Source organism: Cnephaeus nilssonii, assembly GCF_951640355.1.
Source record: "Cnephaeus nilssonii genome assembly, chromosome: 16".
NCBI lineage: Eukaryota > Metazoa > Chordata > Mammalia > Chiroptera > Vespertilionidae > Cnephaeus > Cnephaeus nilssonii.
The window spans coordinates 59,638,827-59,659,426 of NC_137087.1; the positions used below are offsets into that span (position 1 = coordinate 59,638,827).

The 20,600-nt window shown below is 62.6% G+C and overlaps 1 protein-coding gene across 6 annotated transcripts in view; it reads right to left on the reverse strand.

Annotated features, from left to right (window-relative positions):
• Positions 1-3,191: 3,191 nt before the first annotated feature.
• PTPRE (protein tyrosine phosphatase receptor type E) overlaps positions 3,192-20,600 on the reverse strand; it is a 119,991-nt gene continuing 102,582 nt past the window's right edge. For 3 of the 6 annotated variants that reach the window (XM_079793197.1, XM_079793196.1, XM_079793198.1), the window contains 11 exons: positions 18,366-18,485; positions 16,119-16,282; positions 15,289-15,424; positions 14,833-14,982; positions 14,438-14,531; positions 13,437-13,513; positions 12,184-12,318; positions 9,641-9,766; positions 7,523-7,689; positions 5,980-6,115; positions 3,193-5,734 (listed from right to left, as the gene is read on the reverse strand). In XM_079793197.1, coding sequence (XP_079649323.1) covers positions 5,660-5,734; positions 5,980-6,115; positions 7,523-7,689; positions 9,641-9,766; positions 12,184-12,318; positions 13,437-13,513; positions 14,438-14,531; positions 14,833-14,982; positions 15,289-15,424; positions 16,119-16,282; positions 18,366-18,485 — 1,380 coding nt within the window. In that variant the 3' untranslated portion in view covers positions 3,193-5,659. Of the gene's footprint in view, positions 5,735-5,979; positions 6,116-7,522; positions 7,690-9,640; positions 9,767-12,183; positions 12,319-13,436; positions 13,514-14,437; positions 14,532-14,832; positions 14,983-15,288; positions 15,425-16,118; positions 16,283-18,365; positions 18,486-20,600 lie in introns of all 6 variants that reach the window. The other 3 variants (XM_079793195.1, XM_079793199.1, XM_079793194.1) reach the window with 2 other exon arrangements.

A 20,600-nucleotide genomic window follows, 5' to 3' on the forward strand; every position in this document is an offset into this window, starting at 1 on the left:
TGGGACTGCTACTTGACCCAGTGATCCCACTTGTAGGAATACATCCTAAGAAACCCAAAACACCAATCAGAAAGAATATATGCATCCCTATGTTCATAGCAGTATTATTTACAATAGCTAAGATCTGGAAACAGCCCAAGTGCCCATCAGCAGACGAGTGGATAAAAAAAGCTGGTACATTTACACCATGGAATACTACACAGCTGTAAAAAAGGATCTCTTACCCTTTGAGACACAATGGAGGGACCTGGAGAGTATTATGCCAAGTGAAATAAGCCAGTCAGAAAGTCAAGTACCACATGATCTTACTCATGTGGAATCTAAAATACTACAATGAACCAATGAGCAAAATAGATCCAGAGACATAGCAGCATGGAACAGAGTAATAAATCTCAGGGAAGGTGGGGATGGGTGGGAAGAGATTAACCAAATAACTTAGATGCGTAAATGCATAACCCATGGACACAGTAGTGTGTGGTGAAGGCCTGGGGCAGGGCATGGGGGTGGAGTGGAGGATGTCAATGGGGAAAAAAGGACATCTGTAATACTTTAACAATAAAGATAAATAAATTAAAAACCCTTTTGGGTTTAATTCTGACCACAAATCTCACGGAAATAAATCAGCCCACTTTCCCACCTTCATAAGCACAGCATTTCCAGAGCGTAGCCAGGGTTGTGGGTCTGGATGAGAAAACACCCACGGTGCGCATCCTTCACTTCACACGGGGGGGGGGGGGGGGTTACACTTGCGGGGGGGGGGATTAGATAACCATCACCAGGCTAAGGCTGAGAGCAGGTTGCAGGCAGTGCGCCCCGCTCGCTGTGGGTCTGGACTGTCAGCCTGCGATTCCAGGTGAGGAGCCCCTGCCCTGAAGTTTTCAGGAAATGGAACGTCTCCCCACTTCCCTTCAAGCTCCGAATGGCCTGTCGGGCACAGTCTTTGCTCAAAGTACCAGCCCACTCTTGCCTTTAGGCCAGACCCGCCCAGCACACACATACTCGCACACATACACATGCACACGGACACATGTGTGCACACCCCTCCTGAGGCTGCGGCTCACTGGTTGGAATGACTGATGTGGCCTGCCAGAAGCCAATTCCAGCATGTCATAATTACAAGAGTTTTATCAAAAGGTTGATGAAACTTGGGGGCTCAACAAGGGCTGAGTCACATATGTAATCACCTGGTGGAATGGCTGAAAGGCACTTCCCCCAAACCTGAATAGGATGACTGTTTGCTGCCAGACAGCTCAGGGCTTCTCAGTCTACATGTTGTTGCCTCCTATTGGCCAAACACCTGAACAGCTGTAGGCTACTCCCCAATCTGACAATGCTTCTGTAAACCCTACCCTTTGAAGTTTATGTCTCCACCTTGCCTTAGGACAAATTGTGTTAATAAAAAGCAAGGCGTCCTGAGACAAGGATAACTAAGAACTGAGAACTTTAGCTCCTTTAGCTGAAGCTCCTCTGACCCCCAATGCCTTTCAAAATTATCTTTCGTCTCTGGACTCTTACTTAATCTACGCACAGCCTTTCTCCAGATTGCTGAACCCTTTGTAATGCTGGAACAAGAACCCCGGCATTAATGGTGGCCCGTACGGGGACTTCCTGAACCCTTGCAACACCGGCATGGCCTGAGGCCCCTCCCCTGTCCACACCTCAGGGCGTGTCTGTGCCTCTTCCTCCAGGTGGACCGAGGCCAGGGAAGGGCCTGCCCCCCACCTACAGCAGGAGGGAGGGCCACTGCCCTCGGGGACCCCTGTCACAGACAGTGCAGGCAGACCCCCGAGGAAGACCCAGGCACGCCAGGGCCCAGGAGAGCCCACAGCAGGTGACTTCTTTTGGAGAGGGGACTAAAAGGTTTCAAATCATTTTGGCCAACCTAAGGCTCATGAATTTTATGAAATACAGCGAATAATAAAAGCATCTGCTCAGATCCCAAGTGGGTCTAGAATGCTGAAAGGAAGCTGGGGCGGGGGGGGGGGGGGGGGGGGGGGGCGGGGGATGTCGTCACCCTTGTTGACCGAGACCACTGCTCAGAGCTCAGACTCCTGCCCAGACACCAGCAAAAGCACAGGCTCCTGACGGTGAGTTATGGTGTGTTTCCTGCCTGCACACTCAGGCCTGAGGACCAGCTGAGCGCTGGGCCAAGCCCTGGCCACCGTGTCCCCACGCCCACCGTGCCCCCACACCCCCCACGCCGGAGGGGTTGCTCACTAGCTAAGTCACAGCAGCCCCAAAGTCAGTGGTCTAGAAAGAACGAGACGCAGGCTGGAAGTCAAAGCAAAGATTTATCCTTGCAGCGGAATGTTTCCCACCTGGCAATGTGCAGGTACAAAGAAGTCAGCAACATTCAGTGGCATCAAAACCAGAACAAGATCAAATGATAAACGTAATAAAAGGAAGCAAGGTGGCTGACACCGGAGTACATACATAGGAAGATTGCACATGAATGGAACACGACGTAGTTACACAGAAGTATCAGTAACCAGACATTAAAAAAATAACGTGGGCATGTCTCCGAGTGCTGAGACGGATGCCAGGCTCATTGTAAAAGTTTTTAAAAACACGTAAAAAATACCCCTTGGAACCCCGGCGGTCTGCATCCTTCATCAGCACACGGAGAGTACGGGAGTCAGTCACACGGTGACCACAGCACACAGGTCAGAACCGGAGCCTCTGGTCGGATTTGGCATTTGAATTCAACTGCGCGCAGCACAGGAGAACGCGGGGACCAGGTCGGCGGTGCCCCTGTGGACAGGGGGCCTCCTGTGACTGAAGGGGAGGAGTTCCCGGGTGGCCGCACAGACAGGCGGTGAGTCCCGAGGGCTTCCCCAGACCACTGCACGGGGCCAGCTGGCTGCATTACAGGGCCCCCCGGGAAGGCAGGTGCGGGCTGCCCCCCGCTGGGAGGGGCCTGTGCCCACAGGACAGTGGCTTCTGCTTTGTTTCTGGGACTGGAAGGACCGAGGGGGTCCCGGACACCTGCGGGGCACACCGGGATGGGGCACCCCTGGGGCACTTTCCCGAGGGCGCCCTGAGGGGGTCTCCGTCTCCTCGCAGGAGGTGCCCGGGAGCCCACTGGGGGGCGTGGAGGATGCTGAGGGAGGCTCCTCGATTTGGACCCAAATCCGCGCCCTCCCACGTGGGCCCCTCAAATACATGACAAGCAGCGGCATCACAGGCAGCCGGTGCCGAGCGAAAGCCGCTGCCTCTTCCCTTCGGCCAAAGGGAGGCTCTGGGCTCGGGATTCAACAATGAAGACCCACGGGCCAACCGGCCTGCCTGGCAGAGCTCCCTGCGTCTCCCTCCGGGGCCCAAGTGCGGGTCCTGGGACCGAGAGGGAGAGGACGGCGGGCGGCATCAGTGTGGTGTGCACAGCCAGGGCTGTGGCCGGCGGCGGCACGGCAGCCCTCACCGAGTTGTGCTTTTGTCTTCCCAGCGGGGCACCTGCGCTGCCCTTGGTGGGGCTCAGGGAGAGGCAGGAACCTGGCCACCTGTGGGCCTGTGCTTAGAACCCGGCCCCCCTGGGTCCGGCCTGCTCACCGGCATGGACACAGCTGTGGGCCTGTGCTTAGAACCCGGCCCCCCTGGGTACGGCCCGCTCACTGGCATGGACACAGCTGTGGGCCTGTGCTTAGGACCCGGCCCCGCCTGGGTAGGGCCTGCTCACTGGCATGGACACAGCTGTGGGCCTGTGCTTAGAACCCGGCCCCCCTGGGTCCGGCCTACTCACTGTCATGGACACAGCTGTGGGCCTGTGCTTAGGACCCGGCCCCCCTGGGTCCGGCCTACTCACTGTCATGGACACAGCTGTGGGCCTGTGCTTAGGACCCGGCCCCCCTGGGTACGGCCTGCTCACTGGCATGGACACAGCTGTGGGCCTGTGCTTAGAACCCGGCCCCCCTGGGTCCGGCCTACTCACTGGCATGGACACAGCTGTGGGCCTGTGCTTAGGACCCGGCCCCCCTGGGTACGGCCTGCTCACTGGCATGGACACAGCTGTGGGCCTGTGCTTAGGACCCGGCCCCCCTGGGTACGGCCTGCTCACTGGCATGGACACAGCTATAAGCCTGTGCTTAGAACCCAGCCCCGCCTGGGTACGGCCTGCTCACTGGCATGGACACAGCTGTAAGCCTGTGCTTAGAACCCAGCCCCGCCTGGGTAGGGCCTGCTCACTGGCATGGACACAGCGGTGGGCCTGCCCTCAGAACCTGGCTCACCCCGGGTGCACCGTGCTCAGGCAATGAACACAGGAGAAAGTGCAATCCGCTTGCAGGGGGAATGTCACACGAGGCGTTGATATGTCTTTTAAAAAGCAACAGGTGTACCACAAACGCACAGGTGAGCTGCTTTCAGTGAGTGAGACCAGGTGTGGAGGTTGTGCTCACCTGCCAGGCACCGGACAGCCACAGAAGACCACCGCTACCAGATTAAACTTGTCCACGGTCACCCCTCCCCCCCCCCCCCCTTTTTGTTAACCCCATAAGCCAATCCTGTCCGGCAGGGGATCACCATCATCCAGTGTCCAAGGTCTCCGTAGTATTTCCATCCAAAAATAAGCTAGCCTTTCTTTTCTCTAGTTAAACACTGCGGAGCGGGGCGTTTAAAAAACGGTATAAATCTAGATTTCAGGATTTCTTTTCTTACAAACAGTCTTAGTTTTTACAAGGGGTTTTTACGTACCAAAACGCTTCTCGGAAAGTTTACAGCATCGTTCCCTGTGGTCGTCCTGCTCTTCCTGCCAAGCACCGGCTCCCAGCTCCTGTGGGCGCCGGGCGTGGGGCTGGCCCTGAACTTTTGGGGTGGGATGGGGTTTGAGGCGGGGCCCCTGGGAGACCTCCCGCCCACCCTGGCAGCTGCGGCCAATGGGACCAGCGCGAGAAACGCATTCACCTGCGTCCAACACGCGGAGGGTCGGACGGCAGGGGGCGCTGTGGGAGCGCAGCTCGGAAGGCTGATTTGGCGGCATCCAAAGCCGTGGGCGAACCGGACCGACCACCCGGGTCTTCTCCTGTCATCTGGCCCCGGAGGCCCGGACACAGCCCGGGGCACAGGCATGTGCAGGTCTCACTGCTCAGTCACTAACTACAGCCCTGGACTCAGGCCGCACAGCCGTCTTGGATCTTTAGATTGTCAGAGGGAAACCACGTGGGTGGGGACCGAGGACTTGACAAAACACACTCTCTATGGCGTCGCTTCAGGAACAGTTTGCCTCCCAAAGAGCTGCGGCTCAGGGCTGTCAGATCAGCGTGAAGAAAGCGAATTTCCAACTGATGTCTGAGCCCCCGGCCGTCCCCTCCTCAATGCTGCGTGTGGCATGTTGTGCACTTGGCCTATGACGATTTGTAACATTTAGAGGTGCTGAATGTGAGAGATTAAATGATGTGAATCTAATGAGAAATTAAAATATTTACTGATATTAGCGAAATATATACTTTATGGGAAATTATCTGACCTTAATACATTATTCCAGTTTTTAAAAGGGGGGCCTTTTTAAGACATCACAACTTTATAGCAGGCGGCCTTGAAAGCGTAACAGGATATGTACAAAGACATTAGAAAGGATATTAATGTCAACTACGAAATAAATTAACATGGTTTTTTTTTACAAAATAGACTGACCATTAAATTAAAAAATATTTTAAGGCAGGAATTCTCATTTGAAATTAGCATAATCGGAAAATATATCAATAAAATCTTGTACCACTTTGTAGCAGAATTCATACTGTTCCTGAAAAAGAAAAGAAAACCAAGAATACATTAAAATGATATTTTTTTAAAAAAACACTGGAATCATTAGCAGAAGCATTCAGAAAGAAGACACGCAGCAGCCGATGTGTGGAAATACTGCAGACCCTCATGCACACCAGCTCCCGGCACGCAATTCAGTTTTCAGGCGCACGAGGGTCCCCCGGTGAATCCGTTTTCCCACACAGAAGAGGCCCATGAGCTCCCCGGACCCCGGCGCCTGCTCACCTGGGTCTGCACCATGTGCGGCCGCTGCAGGCGGAGGCTCTTCACGGCCTGGAACACGTCCAGCAGCCCCTCCGCCTTCACGCGCTCCAGGATGTTGCTGAGGGCGATGAACGTACCGGTGCGCCCCGCCCCCGCGCTGCGGGGAGAGAGCGCTTCAGGCAGGGCCACGGCGCGGGTGGGGGGTTGGGGGGGTGGGGGGCAATGGGAGGGGGCCCACCCCACACATCGCTGCTGCAGCCCATGGTGGGGAGGATGGGAGTGTGACTTTTTCTTTTTAATATATTTTTCTTTATTTCAGAGAGGAAGGGAGAGAGAGTGAGAGAGACAGAAACATCAGTGATGAGAGAATCATCCATGGGCTGCCTCCTGCACGCCCCCTACTGGATCGAGCCCACAACCTGGGCATGTGCTCTTTTTTAAAAATATATATATTTTATTGATTTTTTACAGAGAGGAAGGGAGAGGGAGAGAGAGCCAGAAACATCAATGAGAGAGAAACACCGATCAGCTGCCTCCTGCCCACCCCCTACTGGGGATGTGCCTGCAACCAAGGTGCATGCCCTTGACCGGAATCGAACCTGGGACCCGAGTCCGCAGGCCGACGCTCTATCCACTGAGCCACACCGGTTAGGGCCTGGGCATGTGCTCTTGATGGGAATCGAACCTGGGACCCTTCAGTCTGCAGGCCCACGCTCCATCCAAACCGGCCTGGGCAGTGTGGCCTTCTCATGACCATTGAGGTGCAGCTCAGCTTTTCGCCAAGAGGCAGCAGCTGGGAACTGGCACAACGCCCGCCTGGTGACGGCGGACGGACACCCCCTGGGCGGGGTCAGGCCTGTCACCATTGCCCGTCTTCCTGGGGAGACCGCTGGTTCTCAGAGTGGGGTCCCGGGAACAGCAGCAGCGCCCTCCCGGGAACTTGTTAGCAATGCAAGCCCTCCCTGTTGAGGCCCCAGGAGGGGTAAGGTGGGCTGACCTGGGCCCCTACCCCCTGCAGGGACCGGTCCCGCGCCTGCCCCGGGGGCCACGTCACCTGCGTAGCTCTGGTGCCCAACTTGTTCTAAACTCAGTCCGGGTTTCGGAGGCCACACACGCAGGAACTCATTTCTAGTTTGTTCTAAGTGACCTCCACGGGCACCTGGGACCCCCAAACAGGGGCGTGTGCTCCCCCTGCGGCCAGGCCAGGACCCCGCTCAGGAGGTGTCCGTCCCAGGAGCAGAGCCCTGTGCGGTGCTGGCTCCCCTCCAAGCGCCCAGGGGAGAGGGCGCCGAGGCGAGCCAGCACCCCACGCAGAGCGCCTGGAAGTTCAGGAGCGGGTCCCTCTGAGCTGTGCTTGGGGTTTCCTTGATGGCTTAAGAGACACACGAAATATGTGTTTGAATCGGTTCCTGACCCCTCCCACGAAATGCATCCGCACGTCTGATCAGGGGGCATTTCTGTAAAGTGACGTGTGCGCGCGCGCAAGAGGAGGTGAAGGTGCAGCCAGGAGACCTTCTGTGCGGGGAGCCGGCGGTGCGGCGCGCGGGCAGCAGGGGGCGCTCACCTGCAGTGCACGGTGATGGGGTGGTTGCCCGTCTGCTGCTGCTGCTTCTGCACGGCCGCGATGAGGTCGATCATGCCCTTGCCCTCGGCCGGGATGCCCACCTCGGGCCAGCCGTGGAAGTGGAACTGGCGGACGGCGCGGGTCTGCTCCTCCGGGCGGGCCGGGGGCTGTGGGGAGGGCATCTCAGGGGTGCTGGCCACTGCCCCTCGCTGCCCGGGGGGAGGCCCCAGGCCACCTGCCCTCGGGCCGCAGGCACCACTGGCCGCCCTGAGGGTTCGGTGGGGCTGTGTCCACTGTGGTCGCCCTGGGGGCAGGCTGGCCGTGCTTCCTTCCGAGGGGGAAGCAGGACGTGCAGAGGCGTCCCCGGAGCCCCTGGCCGCTGTGCCTGAGAGGCCAGGCCAGCTGTGTCCCCGGGGCCCCTGGCCGCTGTGCCTGAGAGGCCAGGCCAGCTGTGTCCCCGGGGCCCCTGGCCGCTGTGCCTGAGAGGCCAGGCCAGCTGTGTCCCCGGGGCCCCTGGCCGCTGTGCCTGAGGCCAGGCCAGCTCTGTCTGAGAAGCCGGGGCCTGAGGGACCGTCAGGGCTGGAGTGAGCAGTTGTGGGGCTAGTTTCTGGGTGGTGACTGGGTGGAGGCAACCAGTCTCCCCGGGAGCCTTCTCTGCGGTGCTGACGGCTTTGCGCTCGGAACCAAGCCCCACAGACGAGCCCCTCACGTATGACCGCCACACAGAACTCCCCTCTGGGCCAGGAGCAGAGCAGGGGCCCCGTGGGGACGGACACGGTCAGGGGCTCTGAAAGGCACCAGCAGGGAGCCCCACAGGGTCTCCGTGGGTTCACCTGTCCCCTTATCCCTCCTGCCGTCACCACCTTTCTCCGGAGTGGGGGTGCGCAGGGGGCGCCCCGTCACCCTTGTCCCTCAGCAAGGAGGCAGGTGAGCTTGGCAGTCTGAGTGTTATAGAGCGGCCCCTGCATAACCTGGCCCCTTCATCATGGGGCCCTGACCTCCACGGGGGGCCCTGACCTCCACGGGGCTCTGACCTCCACGCAGGGCTCTGACCTCCACACGGGGCTCTGACCTCCACGCGGGGCTCTGACTTCCACGGGGGGCTCTGACCTCCACATGGGGCTCTGACCTCCACGGGGGGCTCTGACCTCCACGGGGGGCTCTGACCTCCACACGGGGCTCTGACCTCCACGGGGGGCTCTGACCTCCACGCGGGGCTCTGACCTCCACGGGGGGCTCTGACCTCCACGCGGGGCTCTGACCTCCACGGGGGGCTCTGACCTCCACGCGGGGCTCTGACCTCCACGGGGGGCTCTGACCTCCACGGGGGGCTCTGATCTCCACACGGGGGGGCTCTGACCTCCATGCGGGGTTCTGACCTCCACGGGGGGCTCTGACCTCCACACGGGGCCCTGACCTCCACGGGGGGCTCTGACCTCCACGCGGGGCTCTGACCTCCACGGGGGGCTCTGACCTCCACGCGGGGCTCTGACCTCCACGGGGGGCTCTGACCTCCACGCGGGGCTCTGACCTCCACGGGGGGCTCTGACCTCCACGCGGGGCTCTGACCTCCACGGGGGGCTCTGACCTCCACGGGGGGCTCTGATCTCCACACGGGGGGGCTCTGACCTCCATGCGGGGTTCTGACCTCCACGGGGGGCTCTGACCTCCACACGGGGCCCTGACCTCCACGGGGGGCTCTGACCTCCACGCGGGGCTCTGACCTCCACGGGGGGCTCTGACCTCCACGCGGGGCTCTGACCTCCACGGGGGGCTCTGACCTCCACGCGGGGCTCTGACCTCCACGGGGGGCTCTGACCTCCACGGGGGGCTCTGACCTCCACACGGGGCTCTGACCTCCACGGGGGGCTCTGACCTCCACGGGGGGCTCTGACCTCCACGCGGGGCTCTGACCTCCACGGGGGGCTCTGACCTCCACACGGGGCCCTGACCTCCACACGGGGGGGCTCTGACCTCCATGCGGGGTTCTGACCTCCACGGGGGGCTCTGACACCATGTGGGGCTCCCGAAAGGGCAGGAGGAGCCTAGACGAGCGGAACCCGAGGGCCGGCTGCGTGCTGGGTGCCGGGCGCCGCGCACAGGGCAGGGCCGCGGTACCTGGCTGCAGGTGACCAGGAAGTCTCGGACGCTGATGGCTTCGGAAAGGGTGTCGCTCTTGATCTCGATGGTTATGTCGCCGTGCGTCACGGAGCCCTCTGCCGGCCAGTACTGGTAGCACTTGTCCTGGGGAGACAGAATGAAGGTCTCCTAATGGGCAGTTTGCTGCCCCCGTCTTAACTACAGGACGCAGGACTGCCCTCCAACGGTTCCAGAGTTTTCTGGATTTTTATAACGGTCTATTTGAGTAAGCAGAGGGCATGCCTGGAAACAAGATCACAACATACAGAGAAAAGTGTTTCCGTTTAACACGTTTTGTCGGGACAAGAAAAGGGCATGAATCCGAACGTGAATGCCCACCCATGCCCGCTGGGCAAGGGGACAGAACAGACGTGCGTACGTGGCACTCGGACACGGGACAGGAAGGAGAGGTTATTCGATACGTGGCGCTTGGAAAACTGGTTTTCCATGAAGCCGGGTTCCTGCTCCCAGCCAGGAAGGGCTGCTGGGAACGCCAGCGCCATCGGCTGGAGGGGGCAGGGAGCAGGTAACCCGCACGGCCTATGTGGCTGCCCTGAGGCTTCATGAAACAAACCAACAAAATGATCCCGCCGCAGTGCTCACGGGTGAAGAGGAACAGAGCGAAGGGATGATGAACGAAGCACAGCTTTAGGCGCCGGCACAGGAAAATATCCAAGCATAACTCAGAGCAGAAACCGCAAGTCCCTGACGAACCTGTACTGAAACAATACCCTCTATCGACAGCAAGAAGCCAGCAAAACCGATCGGCAGTGTCTTTAGACGCACACACACACACGTATGACAGAAACGCTTTTTTTAAAGCAAAGAACACTTCCGCTGGATGGCTTTAATAACAAAGACAGACAATAGTAAGTGTTGGCAAGGATGGGGGGGACCTGGAACCCGGGCACCCGGCGGGCGGGGATGTGAAATGAGGCGGCTGCTCCGGAACGCAGCCTGGCGGGCCCCACAAGGGTCAGTCAGAGGAGCTGAACACAGAGTTAGGGTACGGCCAGCTGTCCCCCCCGATGCTCCTGGAGAAAAACGAGAGCGGGCGCCAGGTGAAAACCTGGACCTGCACGCTCGGCACGTGACTCAGGAGAGCCCAAGAGTGGAAGCAGCTCCATCGTCCATCGACTGAGGGACGGACACACCCAGGTGGTCCCGCCGCACAGTGAGCAGCACCTGCCGGCCAGAGGGACCAAGAGCTTCCAGCCACCACGCGGCCAGACCGCGAAAGCACGATGCGACGGGAAGGAACGCAAGCAGGAGACGCGCCGTGAGGTCCCATTCACGTGGAACGCCCAGAGCGGGCCAATCCAGAGTCAGAGAGTGGATCGGCGGTGGCAGGGGCCACGGAGGGAGAGGGGCGGGGGTGATGGTTCATGGGTTCGGGGTTGCTTTCTGGGGTGACGAGAAGGATCTGGAATTAGTGGTGAGGCTGCACAAGTCTGTGCATAGGCCAAAGCCCACGGAACGGAGGCCTTTAAAAGGAGGAACTGTACGGTAGGTGAAGTGTGTCTCAATAAAGCCGGTTTTTAAAGAGCAAAGAAATCGAAACACAAATTCGGGGTAGTGGCTACACCTTGGGGGGGACACCTGGGTAGACGCACGTTATTGGCAAAAGTTTGGGTTTTCAGCGGGATGGTGGGTTCAAGAGTCCTTATTATGTTATTAAATAAATGCTAATCCGAGAAGGCCACGGGTGGTCTCTGGGAAAACAAAAATACAACTCGTTCACCTTGAGCAGGACAATGCCGAGTGGCGCCGGCATCAACACCTACAGCTTTATGTCTTTTTTTTTTTTTAATACATATTTCTTTATTGATTTCAGAGAGGAAGGGAGAAGGAGAGAGATAGAAACATCAGTGATGAGAGAGAATCATTGATCAGCTGCCTCCTGCACGCCCCCTAATGGGATCAAGCCCACAACCCAGGCATGTGCCCTTAGCCGGAATCGAACCTGGGACCCTTCAGTCGGCAGGCTGACGCTCTATCCACTGAGCCAAACCGGCTAGGGCCAGCTTTATGTCTTGATAAAAGTGAATACATGTCTTTTTCTCCAATAAGTTTTGAACAAATTTGTATTTTCTCCAATAAGTTGCGATCAAATTTGTATTTGTGGCAGACTACAAATGGTGCAATTTCAAGTCAGGTTAAATAAAATCTAAGAACGAAAGCTGATGGGTGGTTATAGTTAGCCCCCTCCCAAAAGGAAGAAAGGAAGAAAGGAAGGAAGGAAGGAAGGAAGGAAGGAAGGAAGGGAGGGAGGGAGGGAGGGAGGGAGGGAGGGAGGAAGGAAGGAAGGAAGGAAGGAAGGACGGGAGGGAGGGAGGGGCAGACGGAGGGACGGAGGGAGAGGGAGGGTGGAATGAGACCTTTTGCAGCGCCAACCCCTCTCGGCAGCTGAGGCTGGGCCTCCCCACCGGAGAGCCGGTGGGACATTTGCCATGAGGCCCGTCACCCGGGGTGGGCAGGACCGTGTGTGCGAGCCGCCTGGGGCCTGGGCCGCAGCGCCTCACCTGCTCTCGCTCCTGCACCTCCGTCAGCATCACAATGGTGTGACAGCGCCACTCCCACACCATCCTCCAGAAGTCCTCCACCGTGTGCGCCAGGGGCCCCTGCGTGGCGATGAAGTAGTCCTTCTGCCGGTAGCCCTGCCGGGGAGCAGAGGGGACGGTTACGGCCGACTTCCTCCCTCGGCTCCACCCCGGACCAGCCGGGATCCCGCACAGCGGGGGCCAGAGGGCCCCCTCCCCCCGCCCCCGGACCAGCCGGGATCCCGCACAGCGGGGGGCAGGACGAGGGAGAGCAACCCGGCTCCCAGGACCAGGACCCGGGCCGGCCCCAGGGCGGGACGCCCGCTCCCTCTGCAGACCGGGCCGCCCCTCCTGGCTCTATGGGAAGGGCAGACAGCAGAAAGAGCTGGCAAGGGTGGGAGAACCTGGAGCCCCGGCACACGGCTGGCGGGAATGGAAAACCAGGCAGCTGAATGGCGCCGCGCCCTGCCGCGCGCCTGCGGCCCCCTGGGGGAGCACTGGGGGAGCACCTGGGGGAGCACTGGGGGCTTTGACTCTGCGTGGCCGGCGTTCCGGTTAAGTTGGCACCGCGGTTGTGCACAGAACCGGGGGCAGAGTCAGAGGAAGTGGTTCACGTCCCGGTTCCTCCCCGCGGGGCCCCGGGACCTTTGGCACAGTTTGCCCTTCTGCCAGCAGACATCCTAGCCCCGAGGTCAGCAAACGGCGGCTCGCGAGCCACATGCGGCTCTTTGGCCCCTTGAGTGTGGCTCTCCCACAAAATACCACGTGCGGGCGCGCACGTACAGTACGATGGACACTTCGTGGCCCATGCGCGGAAGTCGGTTTTCGGCCTGGGCGAGTCTGTTTTGAAGAAGTGGTGTTACAACACTCAAGGGGCCAAAGAGCCACATGTGGCTCGCGAGCCGCGGTTTGCCGACCACTGTCCTCGCCAGACCGGCTCGAGCTTCCCGCCCAGCGCTGTCCTGCGCCAACGTGTCCTAGCAAAGGCAGGAGAGAGTCCGGAGGCACCAGGACAGCCGGTGGGGACAGAGGCGGGAGAGGAAAACCACTTCACATTGACGGCCCACCGACCAATCGGGCCGCGCGGCCATCTCCTCCCTTCCCCGCGCTCATCATTCATCTTTTCTAACGAGGAATTCCCATGGAAGGTTTGGGTTTGGGGGGCAGGCCCAGCCTTCCGATGGTGACGGGGGGGGGGGGCGCTCCCCCCACGGCACAGCCGGGGCCGCACTCACGTCGATGAAGGACGCGTTGATGTAGTCCGTGTGCTCCTGGCCCCGCTTCATGGACAGGATCACGCGGTTGAAGTCATCTGCAGGCGGCAAGTCCTCTGGTGAGGGGCCCCGTCCCGCCCGCCCTCCAGCCCCCACAGGAACCGCACCAGTAAAGGGCCCCCAGCAAGGCCGACCCTCAGGGGGTTGACCTTATAGAACAGGCGGACGAACGGGCCCGGGAGGGGGTGTCGTCAGGAAAGTAACCCAGCGACGGGTTTCATTTGTCGCGAACTGAGACCATCCCTGTCAACATATGAGCGTGACAAACACTGCACCTTAGGGGCCAAAGGGGTGTGGGCGGGGGCAGCCCAGAGGAGCCGGCGGGGACGCCTCGGCCCCAAGGACTCCGGCGTCTGAGGCCGGGAAATGAGCCGGACAGTCGCCACGCACTTCCTGTGCAGTGTGGCCCCAGCGAGTCTGCCTGCGCCCTGCCGCTGTCCGGCGGCGGGCCCTCCGGGAGGGGTCTGAAGGACGCTCCCTCTGCTCCAGGCGGCCCGGCCTCCAGGACCCTCTGATCCCGGAGGTCCATTCCTCGGCACGCCCTCACCCGAGACCGGCAGGCCAGCGCCCGGCCCTTTTCCGGGAAGGTCTCCGCTGAGCTCCTCGGTTCTGCTGCCTGGCCTGGGGGCCGGCGCTCCTGCTCTGGGTAATGGGGTGCCCGGCCTCGCCCAGGCTGCGGGGAGACTCATGGAATGCAGAACCGGGAGGCGCTGAGTCATGCCCCTCCGCTGCTGGGAAGTCCTCCCCACCCCAAGCTCTGCGCCCACGTCTGTCCGGACACACTGGCCTGTCAGTGGGCGTTCTCTCCTGGTGGGGACGGGGGGGGGGGGGGGCCCGGGGCCCAGAGGGGGCCTTGCCCTGGGCCCTGGGTGACAGAGGTGGGTGGTCGTGAGCCCTCAGGGCCTGAAGCCTCCGGGACCGCCTGCCCCGCCCCGCCCCGCCCCGGGGAGCCGGCTGCGTACACGGGATGATCTGGATGACCCGGGCCTTCTTCATGTTCGCCGGCAGGTTGCCTGTCCGCATGTTCTCCTTCATGATCCGGACATTCGTCAGTTTCTGCCATCACAAAGGGCCCAGCCACGGTTACACGCTCACGCTCCTGGCCCACCCTCAGCTTCCTGACGCGGGGCACCAGGGCCCCCCTCCATCTCCAGACCCCCCGGGGCCTCGGGCAGTAAATGTATGTGGGACACTCTCCCTGCCCGCTCCGGCCGCTGCCCAGCTCTGAGAGCCCCACATCCATCCTCCCAGGGAGTCACGGAGGGCCAGCCCTCCCTCCCCTCCCCCCTGGCCTTCTCTGGGGTCATCGGGAGGCAGCTTCCTGTACACCGCCCCCTCCTTGGAGCCGGGCGCTCACCCTGAACTCCTCCTCCAGCCCGATCTTGTCGAAGTGCGTGGCGGTGCCCTGCAGCGTCTGCAGGTGCTTCTCCAGGGAGGCCACGTCCAGCTCGGTGTCGCCGTAGAGGTAGTACTCCAGCAGGGCCTGGTAGATGAACGTGTACTGCACCTGCGGACGCAACGGGCACGGCCTGGAGTCCCGCAGCCCCGCCCGAGCCAGGGGCGCAGCCGCTCCGGGCACGGGAGGAGGCTGGGACACAAGAGGATAATGGCTGTTGACAGTGACACTTATGGCCTTGAGTAAAGATCCCATTACTGCGCACGGTCCCCCCCCCCCCCCCAGGCACGGTCCCCCACGCCCCTCCGGGGACAGCCTGCGCCAGGGCTGCAGAGGCGGCTGGGTGGCTTTGTAGAGCTCAGACCCGGACCTGGGGGGGAGATGGGAGAGGGCAGGGCCGGGGCAGGCGGGACTCACGTCCGTCTGCACCATCTGAGGGCGCTGATTGCGGATTCTCGCCACGAACTCGAAGACGTCCACCTTCTGCTCCGCGTACATCATGTCCATCATGGCATCGATGACGATGAAGGTGCCCGTCCGGCCCACGCCCGCGCTGCGGGGACAGAGGGAGATGCCGCACCGTGAGCCACATCCCCCCCCCCCCCAAGCAAACGACAGGGCCTCAGAGGGACACGCCTGCCCCCAGGACAGAGGGACACGCCCGCCCTTCCCGGGGAGACTGGCCCCTCATCCCTTCACCCAGCCTCTTTGGGTCACAGAAGAGCAAGTCTATGGCGGGGCCACCAGAGGGCGCCGTAATCCTAGTAAAAATCATCTAGAAACTCCACAGGCTTATCAGAAAGAGCGGCTGTGGGCGGCCAGCCTGAGGCTGTTCAGATACATTTCCCTGTCACCAAGTGCTGTCTTCTCATCACAAGTGGTGTAACTGGCTTTTTAAAAACTGTCACACTATGCCCGGCCGGCGAGGCTCAGTGGCTGAGCGTCGACCTATGAACCTGGAGGTCACGGTTCGATTCCCCGTCAGGGCACAGGCCCGGGTTGCGGGCTCCATCCCCACTCCCACTATCAACCCTGGCCTCTCGGCTTGTCTGTGGTAGATACTGGGGTCCCCCTCACGTGCCACGGGAGTCAGGGCTGTGCTACCCCGGGATGCACGGGGTGGGGGTCCCTGGGCTGCTGCCCTGTGACTGCGCTGGTATTCACACCGCCCGCCTGGCCCTGTGGCCCCCCCATACCGGTGCTCGCTGGCTGAGTCCCCCCACGAGCCGCCCCGGGTCCCGACGCACCTGCAGTGCACCACGATGGGCCCCGCGTGCGCGGGGTTGAGCGTCTTCACCTTCTTCAGGAACTTGAGCATCCCGATGGGGGTGAAGGGCACCCCGAAGTCGGGCCAGCTGGTGAAGTGCAGTTGGCACAGGAGCCGGGGGGCCCTGCAGCCATCGGGGAGCTGCTGTGGGGACAGGGGGACGTGCGTGGGACAGCCACCCCCCACCCCTGGAGTTGGTCCAGGACTCAGGGACCCCGAGGCCAGCAGGGGGCGCCCTCTGCCTGGGGCCTGGGTAAGTGCCCACAGCGCAGCCCTCCGCTCCCCAGGGCCTTCTGGGGGAGACAATGATGCTGTGGGCCTGGGAGGAGGCGCCCCGCTGCTCAGCCTCTCCCACGGATGCTGTTACCCAGGCCCAGGAGCTTGCCCGGACCACAGTGTATCTGTGTGTGTGTGTGTGTGTGTGTGTGTGTGTGCATGAATATGTGTGCACGTGTATCTGTGTGTGCATGTGTATCTGTGTGTATGTAGTGAGTGTGTCTGGGTGTGTATGTGTGTGTGTATCTGGGGGTATGGGTGTATGTATTTGTGTGTGTGTGTCAGGTGTGTGTATGTGTGTGTCTGGGTGTGTGTGTATCTGTGTGTGTGTCTGGGAGGGGTGTAAGGGGACAAAGCCCACCTTCCCTTTCTGTGCTGTGGCTCCTAGAAGCTCAGATGTCTATGCCGTGACCTAAGTGTGTGCACCACCCACCCACCGTCCATTCCTGGTACCCGGCCTGTGCTTACGGCTCTGTTTCATCTGCCCTGACACACAGGAGTCTCTGCTGAGACGCCGTAAACCTGCCAGGGGACAGCTCGCAGGGACTAAGTGTGGAGGCTAATGAGGAAGTGCCAGCTGTAATTCTGAAACGTTAAAAACTCCCGCTGCGGGTCCCAGAGAGTGAAAGGCACTGTTACCAAGGGGAGCCCCCGCCCCCCTCCGCCAGACTCACTTCCTCCGCCCGGAGCGGCCCTGGGAGCCGGGAGCGCCCAGCACTGAGTGGTCCTGGCCCTTGGCCCTCCGCTGTGGACTCTCATCTCAGCCCGCTGACCCCCATCTGTCCCTGTCCTGTCCCCCCTGTCCTGTCCCCACCTGGCAAGTCCTCCGGCCTCAGACCCACTCAGCAAGCGCCACTGCAATGCTAGTGAATGGGAGGCAGAGCTGGGGGCGGGGCCAGAGCTGGGGTGCGGGGGCAGAGCTGGGGACGGGGGCGGAGCTGGGGGCGGGGGCGGAGCTGAGGGCGGGGGCGGAGCTGAGGGTGTGGGTGGAGCTGGGGGCGGGGACGGAGCTGGGGGCGGGGACAGAGCTGGGGGCGGGGACAGAGCTGGGGGCGGGGGCGGAGCTGGGGGCGGGGACGGAGCTGGGGGGCGGGGACGGAGCTGGGGGGCGGGGGCGGAGCTGGGGGCGGGGACAGAGCTGGGGGCGGGGGCGGAGCTGGGGGCGGGGGCGGAGCTGGGGGCGGGGACGAAGCTGGGGGGCGGGGACGGAGCTGGGGGGCGGGGGCGGAGCTGGGGGCAGGGGCGGAGCTGGGGGGCGGGGGCGGAGCTGGGGGCAGGGGCGGAGCTGGGGCGGGGGCGGAGCTGGGGGCGGGGCGGAGCTGGGGGGCGGGGACGGAGCTGGGGGGCGGGGGCGGAGCTGGGGGGCGGGGACGGAGCTGGGGGGCGGGGACGGAGCTGAGGGCGGGGGCGGAGCTGGGGGCGGGGGCGGAGCTGAGGGCGGGAGCGGAGCTGGGGAGCGGGGACGGAGCTGGGGGGCGGGGGCGGAGCTGGGGCGGGGGCGGAGCTGGGGCGGGGGCGGAGCTGGGGGGCGGGGGCGGAGCTGGGGCGGGGGCGGAGCTGGGGGCGGGGGCGGAGCTGGGGGGCGGGGACGGAGCTGGGGGGCGGGGACAGAGCTGGGGCGGGGCGGAGCTGGGGGCGGGGGGCGGAGCTGTGGGCGGGGACAGAGCTGGGGCAGGGGCGGGGGCGGAGCCGGGGGCGGGGACGGAGCCGGGGGGGGGGGAGGGGGCGGAGCTGGGGGAGGGGACAGAGCTGGGGCAGGGGCGGAGCTGGGGCGGGGACGGAGCTGGGGGGCGGGGACAGAGCTGGGGCGGGGGCGGAGCTGGGGCGGGGGCGGAGCTGGGGGCGGGGGCAGAGCCTGGTGGGTGAAGCTCGGTCTACCGTGAATCGCAGGCCCGTGTGCTCCGACACCCCCGCTTGGACAGCCCCCTGCCCGGCCGTCAGCGCCGCTTACCGACTGGATGCAGAACTTGCGGACGGTGTAGTCCACCAGCACCACGCAGTCCTCCACGCACACGCGGATGTGTCCGTAGGTCCAGCAGCCCTGGTCCGGCCAGTACTGAAAGCACTTCTCCTGCGGGGGTGGGGCAGCACACGGGCCTCAAACACCTCCAATCCTGGGGGGCCGTGGCCACGCCCCCTCTGGCCCAGGCCCTGCTCCCAGGTGTGGCTGATAGGCAAGGACCTTCCAAGTCACCACACTGCACTGGGCAGGCGTCTCTCCTCCCCGTCCAGCCCCTCCCCAGGGCCTTGGAGATAGACGGGCAGCTGCCTGCAGCGGGAAAGAGCAGGGCAGGCCCTGGCTGGGTGGCTCAGTGGGTTGGAACGCCGTCCTGATAAACCAAGGCTGTGCATTTGGTCAGGGGTCAGGGCACACACAAGCAATCAATGAATGCATAAACAAGGGAAACAACAAATGATGTTCTCTCTCTCGCTCTCAAATCAATAAGTAAAGATTTAAACAAGAACACGGGAAAGTGTCTGCTTATAAACGGGGAAACTGAGGCCACGAGCTGCTCAGAGCAGCCCCCGGCCTGTAACGGCCTTGCTGACGCCCATGCCCGGACGCATTCACCCGTTCGCCGGGCCACGGTTCACTGACCCCTCTTGCTGAGCCCGCGCCCTGCAGGGCCGGGAACCTGACACCGGGGGCCCCCAGGCCCCGGGGCCCGCACCCAACCCCTGGGACTGTGCCCCCAAACACCTCCCGTGTGGGGTGCGTGGCCCTGCCCAGCTCCCCCGGCTGAGGACGCGTGTGGCTTGCAGCCGAGGGGCGAGGCTGTGGCCACTTCATGCCCGTTCCTCTGAGGACAGGGCTGATGGGCACCCCGGGCATGGCCACGTGGCTAAGCGGCCGAGTCTGTCCCTCCCCCTCCCCACTACAAAGGGCCCACACAGCCCCGGAGACGGCAGCTCTGGCCCCGGCACCCACAGCGGCCAGCCCTGAGCAGGACCCCCGAGGGGCGCAGGCCCATCAGCACCATCTCTGCAGTCACAGCCTCCTGAACACGGGACAGCCGGTCCCGGAAACAGCCCGGGGGTGGCCCGGCGGGAGTCCCATGAGGATTAATCACCTCTCAGAGGCGCCCTGCTGTTTACCAGAGCCCGGGTCTGTGTTTGACACCCACAGGACCACGTCCCTCCCACATCCGGCCCGGGGTGTCCCCGAAGCGGCCGGGAGAAGCAAGCTCCCCAAGGCCCTGGTTTGGGCCCGGCTCAGCCTCCTGGGCCCCTGGGCCCCGCCGAGCTTCTCGAAGGGAAAGGCCGTCCCTGGCCCTTGGGGGGTGCCTGACCCCCAGGCTCCTGTGAGGTCCAGGGGTGGCCCGGGGCCTCCTAAGCCACCCGACGTCCCTCCCTCCCTCCAGGGCAGCTCAGGAGGTGACAGCAGCTGTTTCACAACCCGGGCCGGGGCCGGGGTGGGAGCTGGGCCTCAGCAGAAGCGGAGCCTGAGAAAAAGGGAACTCAGTTGAGAAATGAGTTCATGGGCAACGGGGGCCGCGGACACCCGGGCAGGCCTGTCCGCGCCACAGACACGGAGAGACCCCGGAGGCCGCTCAGAGACACAGCCGAGGGGCCGGCTCAGGCCGCCTGCGGGGCGGTGGGGGCTGCTCTCAGGATCCCCCCCCCCCCAGCTTCTGGTCTCAGTGTTTCCTGTTTGTAAACCAGCCCCGCCCCCAGCCAGCTGGTCCCAGGGGACTCCGGCCACAGCATCTGCTCAGAGGGGGTGGGGGTGGGGGGCAGGGGAGGCAGCTAAGTGTCCCTGGGAGTCCCAGCCTCCTGCAGTCACTCCAGGACTCACACAGAGAAGGGTGGCCCTGCCCAGCCCTGTCCCCACACCTGCTAAAACACCCCCCCCACCCCGACCGGAAATCATGGCTGGAGGCTATCTCCCGTGGCTCAGGGACAGGGCCCGGGCTGCAATGACTGGTCTGGCCCTGCCTGTCCCTGGCCTCCCACCCCCAACGCAGCTGAGGGCCATCTCAAAGGGCAGCGCCCCCCCTCCAGGCCTTAGCCAAGCTGCCTGGGCTCCTTGGGGCACAGGCGGGCGTGTCCCGTGCCAGTGAGTGAAGTGAAGGAGGAAAGGCAGAGCAGAGATTAGCTCCTGGGCCAGGCCTGGATGTGGGCTTCCTTCCCACTGCTCCCGCCACCTTTGCCGCAGCCCGCAGGCTAGAATGTGCTGGAAAGTTTC